Consider the following 16113-nt stretch of genomic DNA (forward strand, 5'->3'; position numbering starts at 1 on the left):
ACGGCCTCATTTCACCTTAATCACCTCCGTAAAGGCCCCATCAGCAAGCACAGTTCCATTGTGAGGGAAATCCACACCTCAAAACTTCAGCATAGAGTTTCAGAGAGACAAAGTTCCGCCCACCCCAGCAGCCGTCATTCAGCCGGGGCAGCTCGCAGCCCAGGACTCTGACCACGTCTGCCACCCCAGCCCCAATTCAGGCTCCTCGCTTCTCACCGACCTAACTGGCCCTCTGGCCACTTGTCATGCCCAGTCTGAGCACCCTCAAATGCAGGCAGGACTCTAAGGTCACTCCCAGGAGCCTCCTCTCCTAAGGACTAAGGTAGGCACGGCTGCGGAAAACCCGCCAATGTCATTTAGACCTTAAGAGAGGGAGAACCCGGGCCCAGCCGGGTAACCAGAGCCCTTGCATGCAAAGCTGTCTCTGGCTAGAGGCAGAGAGACCAACGCACGAGACTGAACCCGCTGTTCGCAGAGGGCTCCGTGAGGCAGGGAGCGCCGATGGTGTCCAGAACCAGACGGACAGTCAGCCGGGAAGCAGGAAATAAGCACCCTGAGCTCGCATGACCTGAATCCCACCCACACCGGAATGCACCCGGAGACCACGCTTCGCTGCTGTGCCCACAAAGCCCACCTGGCCGACCCCCGGCTCCAGCCCTGCCCGGGCCAGCGGGCTTGGCGGCTACACAGCTGCGGGATGACCACCGCGTCTGGAGCCAGAGTCTGCCGCACAGCGACGGGGGGGGGGGGGGGGGGGTGCGGACACACGGTGGTCTCGACAGCAGGGACGACAGCAGGGACGGCTCACGGCCCCGCGGGAGTCCTCGGTGGCCAGCGCGGCGGCTCTCAGTCGGCCTGCGAACGGGCCTGCGAACCGGGCCTGCGACGGGCCTGCGAACCGGGCTGCGAACGGGCCTGCGAACCGGGCTGCGAACGGACCTGCGAACGGGCCTGCGAACCGGGCTGCGAACCGGGCTGCGAACCGGGCTGCGAACGGGCCTGCGAACCAGGCCTGCGAACCGGGCCGCGAACGGGCCTGCGAACCGGGCTGCGAACCGGGCTGCGAACCGGGCTGCGAACGGGCCTGCGAACCGGGCTGCGAACGGGCCTGCGAACCGGGCCGCGAACCGGGCCGCGAACGGGCCTGCGAACCGGGCTGCGAACGGGCCTGCGAACCGGGCTGCGAACCGGGCTGCGAACCGGGCTGCGAACCGGGCTGCGAACGGGCCTGCGAACCAGGCCTGCGAACCGGGCCGCGAACGGGCCTGCGAACCGGGCTGCGAACCGGGCTGCGAACCGGGCTGCGAACGGGCCTGCGAACCGGGCTGCGAACGGGCCTGCGAACCGGGCCGCGAACCGGGCCGCGAACGGGCCTGCGAACCGGGCTGCGAACGGGCCTGCGAACCGGGCTGCGAACCGGGCTGCGAACGGGCCCGGGGCGCCTCGCGGCTGCGCCTGCGGTGAAGCGTCCGCCCCCGCGCCCGCGCCGATCTCGACGCCCTCGGAGCCGCACGTGCCCGGCGCAGGCCACAGACGTCGAACACCGCGGCCGGGACGACTCCCTCGGGCGGTCCTCGCCGCAGACGCGCCCGGGGCTGCTGCGTCCGTGGGACTCCGAGGCCCCGAGGCCGCCCGGCGGGGGCACAGGCCGCGAGCGCGACCCTCCCCGGAGCCCGCCGGCCGCCGCGGCCCCGGAGCGGGAAACCGCGGCACGTCGGGCCCCGGGCGGCCTTCCCCGAGCTCCCGGCCGCCTCCGCCGCGGCCCCCCGGCCCTGCGAGCCGGCGCCGCCCCCGCCCGGCGCACCGGAGGGACCCCCGGCCCGAGCCCCGCGCGGCGTCCTGGAGGCCGGGGCGGCGGGGGGCGGGGTCTCCGGCGAGGGGCGGGGCTCGGCGGAACCGCCCACGCGGACAGGCGCGCCCGGGGCCCCCGCGGCTTCTCCGCGACCGCCGCCTGCGCGCTCCGCTTCCGGGGGCCCGGGAGGCGCGAGGGGCGCGGGGTCCGGGCGGCGGAGGGCGGCGGCGGCGGCGGCGGCGGCGAGCGCGGGCTCCGGGGCCGCGGGGCGCGGGGCTGGCTGCGCGGGGAGCGCGGGCGCCGGCAGGGGGCGCCGGCGGGCGGCGCGCGGGCTCCGGGCCGAGGGGCCGGTGCCTCCCGCGCGCGGCAAGCCCCGCCCACGCGCAGGCAACGCCTCGCCCGATTGGCCAGCGCCGCCACGCCGTCGGGGCGGGGCGAGCGTCGTCGCGTGCGGGTGACGTCTCCCGCGGGCGTCGGGCAGGGGCGGCGGCGTCGGCAGCAGTGGCGGCGGCGGCGGGTGGGAAATGGCGGAGTACTTGGCCTCCATTTTCGGCACCGAGAAAGACAAGTGAGTGAGAGCCGCCGGCCGGGGCTCCGGGCCGGGGAGGCGGGCGGGGCGCGCGCGGGCGCGGCGGCGGGGTCGGGCGGCCGCGGGAGGCCCGGGCGGGCGGGCGGGCGGGGGGAGGGGCGCGGCGGCCCTTCCGGCCTCGGGAGCCGCGCGCCGCCGCCTCGTGGGCGCCTGGGCGGGCGGGCGGCGGGCTTCCGCTCGGGCGGCGCGGCCTCTCCGGCCGGAGGCTGCTCCGCGGCCCGGGGGCCGCCCGCTGTGCTGGCGACCGGAGCCCCCGCCCCCGGCTCCGAACCGTCTCGAGTTTGGGCCGAAGTTGTCCGCGCGGCCCCCGCCTGCTGCCGCCGCGGGCGTCGGGCGGGCGCGCGGCCTCGGGCCCGCCGTGTTCGTCACCCGGTGACTCGGGGCGCGGGGCCGCTGGGCGAGCCTCCGGCGGTGGAAGCCCCGCGTCGGGCCGGGCCGGGCCGTGAGGACATTGGACGCGAACAAGCGCGACGAACTTGGTGCCGGTTCGAGACGGAGCCCGGGTTCACGGGCTCGGAGACGCGATCCAGCGCGGCGGAACACCTGGGCCCTGCGCCGCTCCCCCCTGCGGCCGCACGTCCTCCCGACCCGGCTGTTAGATTACGAGCAGAAAACGCAGTTCTGATTTGACTGTCGCTTTGGGGCGTTTTAGTTCCGTGACGGAAGTTTAGACCACAGGGAATGTCTTGTTTAGGAGCATAATTCCTGCTTGGAAAACCGAAAAACTAAGCTCTGGCGTAATTTATTTTTGGGTCCGTAGTTACCACGTTGGGTTCTTCCGGGCTGTTCAAGGCTTCCGTTAATGTGTGCTCCTAATGATAAGTCCCTGGGTTTGTCCCAGATAAGGTTTTAATACCACTTTTTCAAACACGGCGGGGTTTTTAATTATTATTTCTTTTTTTTTTTTTAAAGATTTTATTTATTTATTTGACAGAGCTCACAAGTAGGCAGAGAGGCAGGCAGAGAGAGAGGAGAAAGCAGGCTCTCCACGGAGCGGAGAGCCCGATGCGGGGCTCGATCCCAGGACCCTGGGATCATGACCTGAGCCGAAGGCAGAGGCTTTAACCCACTGAGCCACCCAGGCGCCCCTTTAATTATTATTTCTTAAAGATTTTATTTTTAAGTAATCTGTGCATCCAGCGTGGGGCTCGAACTCGCCAACCCTGAGATCAGGAGTGGGGCGCTCGCAGCTCCGGGACTGTGCATCCATCAGACACTTTGCATTGTTTCTGTTTTCCAGGATGCAGGCTATCTTGTAACCTTTTGTGTTGTTGGGAAGAGGGTTTATGTTTTTTAGTAGCAAAACCGGGAGACACAGTCGTCAGTCCTAGTCACTTCAGAAACATTGTTGTCAACCGTAAGTCTGTCTCTGCTGACTTAAAGAACAAAATTCGGACGGTGATCTCAAGGAACTAGAAGGGAGGGGGTGCTTGTCGCCTAAAGGATGATTAAAGTAAAACATACCCAAGCTTGTTAAGTGCTAGGGTAGGCCGTCGCTGGAGGCCCCGGGGAACTTACCCAGAAACCTCATCCTAAATGAATGGGCCGCTCTGCTGGGAAAAGAGCCTTCTCCCAGCCTACAAAGATGCAGCGTTAATTTCATTCTTGAGCTGGTAACAGTGCTGTGACTTCTATTCCGTGAAGTTTTTTCCTTATTTTTGTAAAAAGCTACTCCTGGAGGTGCCTTCACTGTGCTCCCAACACTTTCAGTTTAGAGGTTTATTCCAGTAACCTTTTTTATATTCGTGCTGTAAAGAAACCACGTTTCAGCCTGGTAGAGCTCTATCGTGAGAGGCATGGCTTTAATTTGGAAACAAGATTATTTAATCTAAGTTACTCATAGTCTCTCTTCAGGGCGACTTGAGGGGTTTTAAGTTGCAGGAGACAGTATCAACTCCTAAAAAACGAAGATGATGATTCCGGCCAACTTCTTTTTTCCCCCAGCTAGAAGTAAAATGTAGGTGTGTAGCAATGAAAAGGATTTAGCTAGTCCTACATTTGGAAGTTACAGACATTCTCCAAATCCAAGCAAAAGTTTGTTCTCTAACATCTTCTCTGTGTTGGTGAATCAGACTTTTTATTTTCTGCCTCTTCCTTTCATTTCAGTAGTTTAGTAAGTGGGTCACTAAAAGTTTATTACTAGGAAAGTTTTGACTAATACCCGAAGCTCCAATTGGGCATAATGAGATGAAAACCATCTCTGGAAGTACAGGAGCAAAGATTGTTCTAATAATAGAGAGTAGTTGGGTATTGTTCAGGCGGGGCTGTCGCCCATTCTGAGCAGTTCCTAAAATAAGCTCTTCGTTTTCAGGGGACTTTCTGAAGATGTAAGTTGTGTATTCAACCTAACTTACGTGAAGAGAGACTTGATATGATGAGTTTGCAAATCTGTACAGTAATTGCTTTCCTTCCCTGGTAATTCTGACTTTCCTGTGTTTATTGCTACCTAGTAATAAATCAGTGGCTCATTGAACTTGCGAACCATCAAATTTTGTTGAAGCCCTTTGATTCTAACTCTGGACCTACTGTCTGAGCATAGGGCACTTGCTAAAAAATTGAATCTACGGGGTAACCGTCCCACCTCTGCGAGTCTAACTCTGGGGCCCATCCAGTAAGATTTCATAGTTCATCACAGGTCTGAGCCAGCGGACACTGCTGTCGCGATGGCTGGATTGCTAGGTTTGATTTCGTCTGGATCATCCAAGTGTTTGAACAGCAGTAAGAGAGGGCTTTGCGACGTGGACAGAAGGTGGCCTTACATAAGAACAGACGGAGGAGTTCCCCAATAGCCTGTCTTCAGTGTATTGAAACCAGGAGTCTGGCTTGCTTCAGACCTGTGTTTGGAAATTTCCTGTTGGTCTGGCGTCATGAACGAGAGAGCATGGACTTTGTTAGATAATGATTGCGTTTAGCGAGTAGTTTGTATGAGGCTGCACACGCCGTCTCGGATTCTTGGAGCAAAGCCAGCTTGGCATTTTCCTCGTTTCACAGATGGCTCCTGGGACCAGGAGAGGTAGGGTGACTTGCCCAAGGCCAGGTAGCTAGTGGGGGAGTCAGGATCTTAACCCTCACTGTGCCGTGTTGGTGCCCTCGAGAGAGAATTTCATCGCAGAACACTAGAGAACGGATATGTTTTTCAATTAAATTTCGTTTTAAACTAAATATTTCATTTAAGAAAAAACAGTAGAGCAGAACGAGTAGCTGAGAGTCGATACGGGTGAGGAGGCCTGGGCTGGAGTTAGAAACTCTTCGTTGGAAGTAGCGTGTTTGTCAGGAGGCACGTTCAAGTGACGTTTTCCGGAACTGCTGCCCCAGAATGCCCTGCGGCTGGGTGGTCGCAGCACCAAGGGAAAGCAGTTTGGTAGCACGTGCTGTGGTGGTGGCGTGTTTACACGTGTCTGGCCTCTGCCCAGCCAAATAATCAGCTCTTCTTTTCCCTTACAGAGTCAACTGTTCATTTTATTTCAAAATCGGAGCATGTCGTCATGGAGACAGATGCTCTCGCTTGCACAATAAACCGACCTTTAGCCAGGTTTGTTTGTTTTTCCTTTCTTTTTTCTGTTCTCATGTAAATTATCAAAACCTCACGTACTTTACAGAGGCAGTTAATAATGTCCATGTATTACGTTGGGCGTTTTTTCTCTCTCTTAGTTTTATTCTCCATTTGTGTTCATGAGTTTGTTCTTCTGTTTCAATGAGAACGAGGCAGCTGAACCACCCCTGGGGGAGGTCTGCGAGACAGGTCCCTCCTCTTTTACAGAGGAGCGATTAATGTTTGCGTGTTGGCTGTGACTGGTCCCTGCCGCCCAGCCCCCCCTTCTGCCCCTCCTGTCCCTCTCACAGACGTGGGTCCGGTGGGGCGGCCGCAGCAGCGCGGAGCCAGCTCGTGTTCCAGGCGCTGGTAGAGGACCCGCGGGCTCTCTGCGCTTTGCTGTCTCTGGGCCGGCGGCGGAGACAGAGCCGGCTGCGGGAGATGCTGGGGCCGTTCTCAGCAGAGCCAGCTTGCTCCGTGGCTCAGGGCTCCTCCAGTGACCTGGGAGCGCCCCCGCATTCAGACCCCCAGGCAAGGGATAGCGAGGACATCATGTCAGAGAAACCTTAAAAATGAAACTGAACGTCAGAAGATGGCATTTACCTTCGGTTAGTTGCAGCCACTCTGTTCGATCAGTTGAGAGGGGTTCCCTGTTAGCCTGAGCTTAGGGCCACTGTGAGTTCAGATCACAGTGTGATCTGGGGTAGGTTTTGTTTAGTAATTGAAGAACAGGCAAGGGTTTGCTCCCTGCGAGCGATCACTGATGAGTTAGAGGGAGAAAGCACCTGTAGCAGGGACAGAAAGCGTCTGCCCATGTTTATCTGAGCATTTGGCGTTTGAAAACTGCAGTGTTTCCAGACTGAGGACTTCGGAGCTCCTTCCAACCTATGGCGAGGTCTGAGTGAGCTTCCTCTGAGCCGTTCTGTCACGATTGTGTGTAGCGCCCCTGGGAGCTGCCAGACTCGCCTTTGAGCTCACGTCCTGCTCACGTGTTTTAAACCTCTGACAGAATAGATACTGGGGTTTTCCTATAAGGATTTAGGAAAATCAGCCAATTGCTCTAAAAAAGAGACATTTGTATATTCTAATTTAAGCCCATAGAAAACTGCACAATGTAACGTGTTTTTAGAAAGAGGGAAGATAGCTTCCTTTCCCGCATTAGTCTGCTGATAAAGGCACGATTGATATAACAAGAATGTCTCATAACTTACAAATATGTCTCTTTGAATTTCAGAATATCGGAGATCTTGCTTTAAACTTTGTTTACTGCAGTTTCTTTTAAGTCCTTCGATTTTTGGACTAAATCTCCCCAACTAAGCCGGGGGTCCTAGGTTGGGCAGTAACCAAATGTCTCGAGGTCCATTGAGTTTTTGACTTTGGGGGGTTGCTTACAGATGTAGCAGGTGTTGGGCCGAGAGGGAAATGATCCCGGCAGGAAAGTTTTCTTGAAGCTATCCAGAGACACGGCCTGTGTTCTCTCTGAACCACTGATGACCTCAGAATGTTGGCGGGAAGTGAATTTTAGTACGACGGGTCAGAAAGAGAGCGCGGGTCCGTGAGTGTTGGGTGGAGTCAGCTGTAATGTGCTTGCCTGAGCAGCTCCTCCGACTGGCTTGGTTGGTCCGCTGGTTGCAGGCAATCCTGACCTCCCCTGATTGTAATGGAACTTCGTGGCCCCCTTTGAGGGACGATCCTTTTCCTAAACAGCCACTGCCAGCTGATCTGAGTGAGACCTAAACGAATTTCTTGTTGAGTAATTGGGCTCCGTGTAGCTCTCTCCCAGCGTTGTCACAAACACGCTGGCGGTTCCTGTTGGAAACTGAGTCAGATCAGCTTTGGGAAATACCGGAGGCAGAGAGAGGTTGCCCTGGGGCAGTACTTGATGGCTGGGGGACGAGGCCATGCCCAGCGAGAAGGGTCTGCATGAGCGTGCGTGCAGGTGTGCGTGTGTGTGTGTGAGGTCTGGCTGTTAGATGTTACTCCCCCGGGGGTTTCCCCACAGCAGACCTTTGGGGAGTGCCCACACAACGTCTTCCTTTACACGTAGCTAGAAACGGAATGGCTGCTTCTGTAAAACCACTGAACTGCTTTGGACCTGTGTTGAGACGGAACCTTTATTTCCCCAAATCACGCAGTTCATTCATTCAGCCTGTAAGACTCAGTGTGGGTTTCTTTTTAAGCTTCTTGCGGTGATGTGGACGTTAAGATTCATGTACTGTATTAGCCTACTAACTTAAACGTGGTTTGTTTTTTCAGACTTGGTTTTAAGAAGAACGGTACAATGTAAGGTTTCAAGTCTGCCTGATCCAGTTTAAAGCACAAGGGCTAAAAGGATTTTTTTCCCTTAAAAGAAGGATCGGAAAAGAACAGATGTTTAAGCTGTTGTATTATGTAAACAGAGGTCCCACCAAGCAAACAGGAGTGTGTCTAGGTGTCCGTGACAGTCAGGACACCCATTTGGTGCGCCTGTTTCCTGGGAGACCAGACAGCTTGATGGACTGCATACAGTTGACTGACGCATTTGGTTTTAAAAAATACAATTTTGTGTGGGGAATATGATTATCACGTGCATTTTTCGACATCACGGCTTGAAGTATAAGAAAATGTCAGTGTGTTATTACTTATTTTGCACTAAAACACTTGAGTAACGTGGGACTACCGAGAATAACGGCTACAGTTTCTTCTTGGTTGCTGGCCGGCTTGACCTAAGTCGCTGCCCACACTCTGTTTTCAAAATGTGATGGTTTGGGTGTGCTCTCAGAGGACGAGCGTCTGACTTGTGGGAAACAAGCGAGCGTTGAGCCATTTGCAAACAAGTTGTCTCTTTGCAATTGTCTAATACATGCACAGCAGCCAGTAGAATTCCCCTTTTTATTTTTTTTTCCCCGCAGACCATCTTGATTCAAAACATCTATCGTAATCCCCAAAACAGTGCACAGACGGCTGACGGCTCACACTGTAAGTCCCACAGTTGGAGAAATTTTTTTAAAACAATGGTGTTAAAGAGCCCACTCTTAATTGAGACAAATAATGTTGGCTTCTGAGCTGCTGACGTAGAGCTGTTGCAAACAGGACAAGGTGCTGGAAGGCCTTGGTACCCACAGCAAGAACCTGGTCCTTGGCCACGTCCAGGAGGCTGCCGTCGGCAAGGGCGCCGGGGAGGCCTCTTCCCTGGGTTGACGTTTGTTAACGAGAGGGAAGGGGTCTGTCCCTGCGACACTTGACAGCCGCCAGCGTCACTGGTCTTTCCAGTGCCTGAACGCTTGACCTTAATATGAGGTTCTTTCTGTAAAGCCACAACTCTTAGGAATGTTTAGGAATCACTAAGGTAAGTTGCCCAATAAGTGTGGGTTTTATTTCACCATTACAATTTTTTCTCTAGGACGTGGAGATCTCATGATATGTAATTATTGTATTTCTCTGCTCCCGTGGCTCTTGTCATCAGCCGGTGCGGGCCCCTCCTCAGCTCCTGCAGTTTTCTGTAACGCGGAGGACCGTCTTGGTGGTCGTCTGCCAAGGTGCTTATACCCTTATCTGGGGGACTCGGCAGCGGGGAGTCCTTGTGTCCTGTGGACAGAAATACAATATCCGCATATCATGGCATCTCCGTGACGGTGCAGTGTTAGGGCGCTCCGAGACAGCCACCCGCTAAGAGAGAACATCTCTGCTTCGAGAGAAAATAACTTGCTCTTTTTTCAGCACTGAGTCTTGACTGAAGTGATCGCCACAGGAAACCGGTGAAGTGTTTAAATTTAATTTTCCGTAATATAAAGTTGTTGCGTTTTGTATTTCAGACCATTGCCCTCTTGAACATTTACCGTAACCCTCAAAACTCTTCCCAGTCTGCTGACGGTTTGCGCTGTAAGTTCATCCAAGTTCCTTCCCTGGTTCCCTGGGCTTGCGCGTCAGAGCTCAGTGTCCGCTCCGCCTGGTCTGCCGCTGTAGTGTCAAGGACGGCCTTCCGCTAGACGTGCCGAGAGCTTTTGTCCCACTGTCCCCTCGGAAGCCTCTGAGATCGCAGCTCCTGCCCACTTACTTAAGCGATGAGAAGGGACCGGAAGGGATGCCCTCCCTGTCCCACAGCTCGGAGCTGCTGCCTTGACCTGGACCGTCACCCTAGGGGAGACTGTGCCTGGAATTAAGTGTGCAGTTACGTTCTTCCCCTCTAACGAGCAACAGCATTTAAGTTTCTGGTTAAGCAACAAGTGCTTTGGAAATTATTTTTGAGGTTTTATTTCTCATTACACTCGTTCTTAAAAGTCCATTCTGGCGCTCACGCTTTAAGTGCGAGAACATCGTTCCCAGAGCGTTTCCCAGGTGAGGGTCCTCCGAGTGGCACAGACCCCCCTGAGTTTTCCTCCACGCCAGCCCTGGGCCAGCTCAGTCTGTAATCAGAGCCCTCTGGGCGGCCGTCTGCAGCTGCGGGGGCTCGCTTCCCCCGCGCGGGCGAGCGGAGGCGCGCGGGGCCTGGAAGCAGGGCTGCGCTGGGCGCTTAGTAGACACGGCCCCCTTCTTCCTGCTTTGGGAAGCAGTAACTTTAAGTTACGAACGTTGTTTCCCGAGGGGTAGTTCTTCGAGAGCAGGATGTGTTTGTATCACTGGAGATTTCAGAAAGTTGAAATTTAAATTTTATGGCTCTTGAGCCATGGAATCAGTCTGCTCGTCTGGATAAGCAGAAGCGAGTCCCTGGACTCCTGTTAAGATCACGGGGTCCGAACCAGGCGGCTTCTCGCTCGCCAGTTTGTTCTGAAGCTGCAAAAATTCATGTGAGGTGCTGTCCACAGAGGCCCTGGATAGCTGCAAAAATTCATGCGAGGTGCTGTCCACAGAGGCCCTGGATAGCCACAGACCTGAGTCCAACACACCCTTGGCCTGCAGCCCTCAGCTTATAGGGCGATCTGCACGGTTCAGTGTAGTGGTCCCAGCAGCACTGCCCGCTCGGGCCGGCCCCAGACCGAGGGGACCTCCCAGTGGCGCACCTGTGAGTGCACGGATCTGTGGGGGAGGGGCTAGTAAGGTTCTCCTGCCCAGACACTGTCTCTCCACGCTGATCCTGACCTATCCTGACCGGGTAGCGGATCATTTGTGTCCCCGAGTTTGATGGTAACAGGATTTACTTGGTAGCCCTTGGTTTAAAATACTTGGTTTTGCTTTATTTTATTTTGTTTTGTTTTGTTTTTTAAAGAAACAAGATCAGTAGTTGAAGGGAAATGCTTATGTATGAACTTATTAAATAATTTTCATAACAGCCCTGCCCTGGGATAAAACCACTGAGAGGTTGATGGTTGAGTAACAACAGTTAATCATTCTTTGCCCTGATGGTTTACGTGGGGACTACGGATGCTTCATTGACCAAGGAGCGTTGGATTAGTTTTCCTCGTGTCTCTCCCTGCGGTTCACAGTGCTCTTGTTGTGCGTGTGCTACAGAGTAAAGTTTAGCCGTGCCAGATACTCCGACTGTGGGGTCCCGATTCCACAAATTAATGAAATTCTGACTCTTCAGTTTAGGAAGAAAATCCGCTTAAGCTGATGAGCCTGTGGCCGACTTTTCAAGTAAATTTTCAACCGGCCAGGTTCATCCAGCCCCTGAATTTACACCTTTTTGACACACCCTTCCGTCTATGAAGTACGAACCCCAGTTTAAGGATGTGTCTGCGTGAGACGGGGTTTTCAGGTGCCGGTCTGTAGGATCTGCTGAGTCACACAGGTGACTTTGCAGTGGACCAGGTTCCTAATCGCTCACCTCTGTCCTGCGAACCACTTGACTGAAAATCTTTAAGCTGAGTATAGAGGATAAAATAGGCCCACTATGGAACGTTTTCAAATGGAATTTTCCAGAAGTTGACTAAGGTGCAGGAATACTGTTCTCCAGCGAGAGAATAGAAGTAATCACGAGTACAACAGTATCCGAACCACCACCAGAGCCTGATTCTCAACACAGCTAGCACTTTGAGCATGTAAATACCTTTTCTCCTCATTTTGTTCTGGTGTGAGCAGGAAACGTAAACATTAAAATCTGCCCTTTGGAATGGGCTTCTCTTCTCCCGACCAGCTGTTCTGTTTGCTCAGGGCTAGATGGCTACGGGGAACGAGGTTCTGTTCATGATAGCATGTCCATGGGACTGGGCCATCAGGAGGTGGAGTTGTTGCCTAGCGCAGTCGAGAGGTTTGCTGGATTCCTGGAAAGTCAAAAATAACTACAATGCAGGAATCCCCCCTCCCATGCATTAGAAAGTAAATCTAGAGCATTCTCAGAATCCAAAAGTTAGAAGTTCTTGTTCTTGAAGAGAAGGTTTTTCCAGAGAGCTAGGAAACCACTCCAGGCGGCTCAGTGGCTAGGTCTGAGCACCTCGGCTCCGCTCCTTCAGTGGGGTGCGCCAGGTGAGGCCAGGAGTGTGGTCATGGAAGGGGACAGTTGAACATTGAGCTGGCCTAGCCTCGAAGCCACTCAGCCTTCATAGGCTCCTGGAGCTGGCTGTGTGGAACACTGGTTTATCGACCTGCCAGCTTTGTGATTTCTCACATTTAGGTCAAGAGAATTCTAGAATTTGAACAGTAACACTTGGTAGAGAGAATGACAACAAGGATAGAATGTAAATTTGGAAGAGTCTGTCCACACAGCGGACAGGATTTCACTTAGTGCATGTGCATTACGGAGAATAAACTTGACGGAAATAGTTCTGGAATACGAGATAATGCTTCCTTCAACAAAGCATTGTAACTTTCCCTTTATGCAGAGGCATTTAAAGTACTGTAACTGAACTTGATCGTTATCCTCCTGAGTCTTTATTTATGGTCATTTGGGTTTTAATTGCATCAGAAAGAATTTTATAATAGCATCGTGTGGCTGTTCATCTGTAAAAGAAATCAGTCAGGAACATCAGCTCTTAATCACTTACCCTGATTGCAACTTTTATTTTAGCCTAATGAAGGGGAAAAAAAAAATCCGTGTGATTCCTTGGCCTCTATCTTAAATTGTAAAAGGAAGAGAATTGTCATTTAAAAAATAAGTTCTCGAGGGTAAACTTGACCCTTACACTTTCCGAAAACATGGCCCTTTGATGCGGATTAAAACTTGCTGTGATTGAACGGCCAGCAGTGAGACTGTCAGGAGGGGCATCTAAAAAGCTCCCCGCACGCGCAGGTTCCGGCGGTCGGGTGTCACGCGGTGCCGTCAGTTCTCGGTAGAATGCAGCTCCGTTGTGTTTCCTCTCTAGATAATCTAATGTGTGTGACTGTAGCAGGCTGAGTTAAACGCAGCGTGGCCGCGGGGCGGGCTCCCCGTCTAACCAGCAAGGTTTCTGTGTCCGCAGGCGCCGTGAGCGACGTGGAGATGCAGGAGCACTACGATGAGTTTTTCGAGGTGAGACGCACCGTTTGAAAGTGACTGGCCCGTTCGCCCCCTCTGCCCCCGGGGACTTAAATTTCGTTCTCGTTGAGAGAGAAGTGGGAGTGGCGTTCGGTTCCTCCTCCATCTTGAGTGTATCGTGAGCCTTAAAGCCCTGTCCGTCCCCCCCCCCCCGTCCCCCGCAGGAGGTTTTTACAGAAATGGAGGAGAAGTACGGGGAAGTGGAGGAGATGAACGTCTGCGACAACCTGGGAGACCACCTGGTCGGGAACGTGTACGTCAAGGTGAGAAGAGTGTGGCGTGTCCGGGGACTCCTGGCTCCTGACCCATGCAGACTGGGGGGTGAAGACCACTTGCCCTTGGGTTTCAGCTGTGCACTTGAAGTTGGGATCGCTCCCTGCTGGTAGATTTCAAGGCGCTCAGGTGTTGGCCGGCCGGAGCCCGGGTGTGGCGGCGGCCTGTGGGCGCGGGAGGGGCGCACGGGCCTCGGTGGTGTCCCGTGCTCCCCAGCGGCTCTTCCGTGTCGGGGTCTCCATAGCCGTTCCTGACAGGCTGTCTAGATGCAGGAGAAGCTGGTTTATGCATGTGGTTTCTTTTTCCCATTTTTTGAAATCCCCCGGCCTGCGCACATCCTCGCATTTGCTCTTTTAACGCATTGAAGCGGGAAGCCAAGGCGGTGGGCAGCTGGCGTGGCCTCGCGCCGCCGCAGAGTTAAGTGATGGGCTTGCAAGTAGAGGGCGCGCTGCTTTTAGCCTGCTGCGCGGCCTCCCTTCCGCCTCGTCTTACCCCCCTGAGCACGCGGCGCGCGTTCGTGCGGGGGCTGGGAGGCGGCTGTGGGAAGGCGCCTCGCCGCAGGCAGCTCCGCTTCGTCTCCGCAGTTTCGCCGTGAGGAGGACGCGGAAAAGGCCGTGATCGACCTGAACAACCGCTGGTTTAACGGGCAGCCGATCCACGCGGAGCTCTCCCCGGTGACCGACTTCCGAGAGGCGTGCTGCCGCCAGTACGAGATGGGGTAGGTGACGCGGTGCGGCCTGCGGGGCGGAGTCGGGAGGGGGGGTACAGGGTGGGGGGAGCGGCGCGCGGCATGTGGGCTCTGCTTCCCCGCAGGGAGTGCACGCGAGGCGGCTTCTGCAACTTCATGCACCTGAAGCCCATTTCCAGAGAGCTGCGGCGGGAGCTGTACGGGCGCCGGCGCAAGAAGTGAGTACCTGCCGTGGCCTGCCGCCCCTGTCCCTGAGCGTGCGAGTGCCCCTGGGGACGACGAGACGTGCTCTGCAGAGAGCAGCGCACGCACGCTCGGTCCCGCGAGCCCTTGGTGCCTGCATGACGAGAGCGGGCTTCAGTCCCTCGGCAGAACTGGGGTTTCCTTTGGGGGCCCCTGGTTTGTGTCGGTTTGCTTTGTGGGGGACACGGGCAGAACCGGGCAGTCTGTGTGTCTGGGCCTGGGGTCGAAGCGCCCCTCCGGGAGCACAGAACAGAGACCGAGCCGGGGTGTCTGGGGAGGGTCCCTCGTCCCGCGCAGCTCGCGCTCTGGCCCTGGGGGTTCTCGCCGGTCTCCGCTCCGTCATGGAGCGGGAGATGCACGCGCTGCCGGTGATTGTCCCGTTGTCAGCAAAGCACAGGAGGGGAGCCCTGCCCTCCGCGCCCCAGAACCCGCCCCGGCGGGGGAGTGTGTGCGCGCACGTGTGCACGTGTGTGTCCCAGGCGCGGTGGCAGTTCAGTCCCCGAGCTTTGGCGCTGGCGCCCCGGAAGCGCGGGCTGTGGGAGGTGACCTGGCCCCCGGTCCTGCTGGGCCTCCCTTTTTCCCCGATACGGGCCGTGGCTGCGCGGTTTCCTGGGAGCGGTTTCCCTCTGTTCACGCATCCCCTCGGTGGGAGACGCATCCAGGAGCGTTTGTCGCCGTGGGGTTCCGCAGCAGGCTTTGCTGTGGATGCCACAGTCCCGTTTCTTTTGCTTGGTTGCAGGCATAGATCGAGGTCCCGGTCTCGGGAGCGTCGCTCTCGGTCTAGAGACCGCGGTCGCGGCGGCGGCGGCGGTGGCGGCGGTGGCGGCGGGGGACGGGAGCGTGACAGGAGGCGGTCGAGAGACCGCGAGAGATCTGGGCGATTCTGAGCCGTTTGTACCGTCTGTCTGCCGGACAGTGCCGTAGTTGATTGACCAGACCAGTTCGTAACGGGGATTTTTTTTAAAAAACAACAAAAACAAACAAAGATGGGTTTCTGAATAAAATTTGTAGTGATACAGTGCCTCGGTGTCACTTACTGCTCGTGGAAAGTCTCTGCCTCTTCTCTCCCGGCAGCCTCGCGCATGGTCAGTGCTGCCGGCGGAGGCTAGTCCCCATCCTGCCCTGGCTGTGCACGAAGCTGTGGTTCTAAGCTTGGAAGACGCCCCGCCCCCATTAAGGGACAGTTCCCCTGGGGCGTGGTCGTGCCTGTTGCCCGTTATTACCTCCACGGTAACCGGCAGTCCGGCGTTCCTCCTCCGAGGCTCCCAGGGAGCTCAGCGTGCACGTGCGCCCTCACAGGAGGGCTGTCCGGCCGGACGCCGTGGCCCACCTCTCTCACCCGGGCCTCTCAGCATCTGCTGCCCAGGCCTCCGTGCAGCCGGTAAGCGGGGGCGCTGCCTGCAACCCGGCGGTGCCCGGAGCGGCATGAGAGCCCCTGGCCCCGGCCCTGCACGCCGTCGGGCTGCAGCCATGTTGCCATCCCAGAACTATCTTCGCCATGACGACCGCGGGGCGTGCGATGCAGTGTGACCTTGACTGCTGTCGCTGGGTCTGGGCCCTCGCACGTCTCAGGGGCGCTTTCTCAAAGGAGGTCACATTGGCGCACCATGGCGTGGTTCTGGGGACC

At 56.2% G+C, this 16113-nt stretch overlaps 1 protein-coding gene across 7 annotated transcripts; it reads left to right on the top strand.

Annotated features, from left to right (window-relative positions):
• The first annotated feature begins 2136 nt into the window (after window positions 1-2136).
• U2AF1 (U2 small nuclear RNA auxiliary factor 1) lies at window positions 2137-15507 on the top strand. Of its 7 annotated transcripts, none has more exons than XM_080802008.1 (9): window positions 2278-2360; window positions 5826-5913; window positions 8805-8871; window positions 9708-9774; window positions 13227-13276; window positions 13447-13545; window positions 14140-14273; window positions 14369-14461; window positions 15226-15507. In XM_080802008.1, the coding sequence occupies exons 5-9, from the start codon at window positions 13247-13249 to the stop codon at window positions 15371-15373; spliced, it is 504 nt and encodes a 167-aa protein (XP_080658134.1). In that variant the 5' UTR covers window positions 2278-2360; window positions 5826-5913; window positions 8805-8871; window positions 9708-9774; window positions 13227-13246; the 3' UTR covers window positions 15374-15507. The 7 variants fall into 7 exon arrangements, with proteins under 7 accessions (XP_080658130.1, XP_080658131.1, XP_080658134.1 ...); XM_080802009.1 differs by lacking the exon at window positions 2278-2360 and adding an exon at window positions 2845-3133; XM_080802004.1 differs by lacking the exon at window positions 8805-8871 and having other exon boundaries at window positions 2137-2360.
• The last annotated feature ends 606 nt before the right edge of the window (window positions 15508-16113 follow it).

This window comes from Martes martes (genome assembly GCF_963455335.1).
Source record: "Martes martes genome assembly, chromosome: 1".
NCBI lineage: Eukaryota > Metazoa > Chordata > Mammalia > Carnivora > Mustelidae > Martes > Martes martes.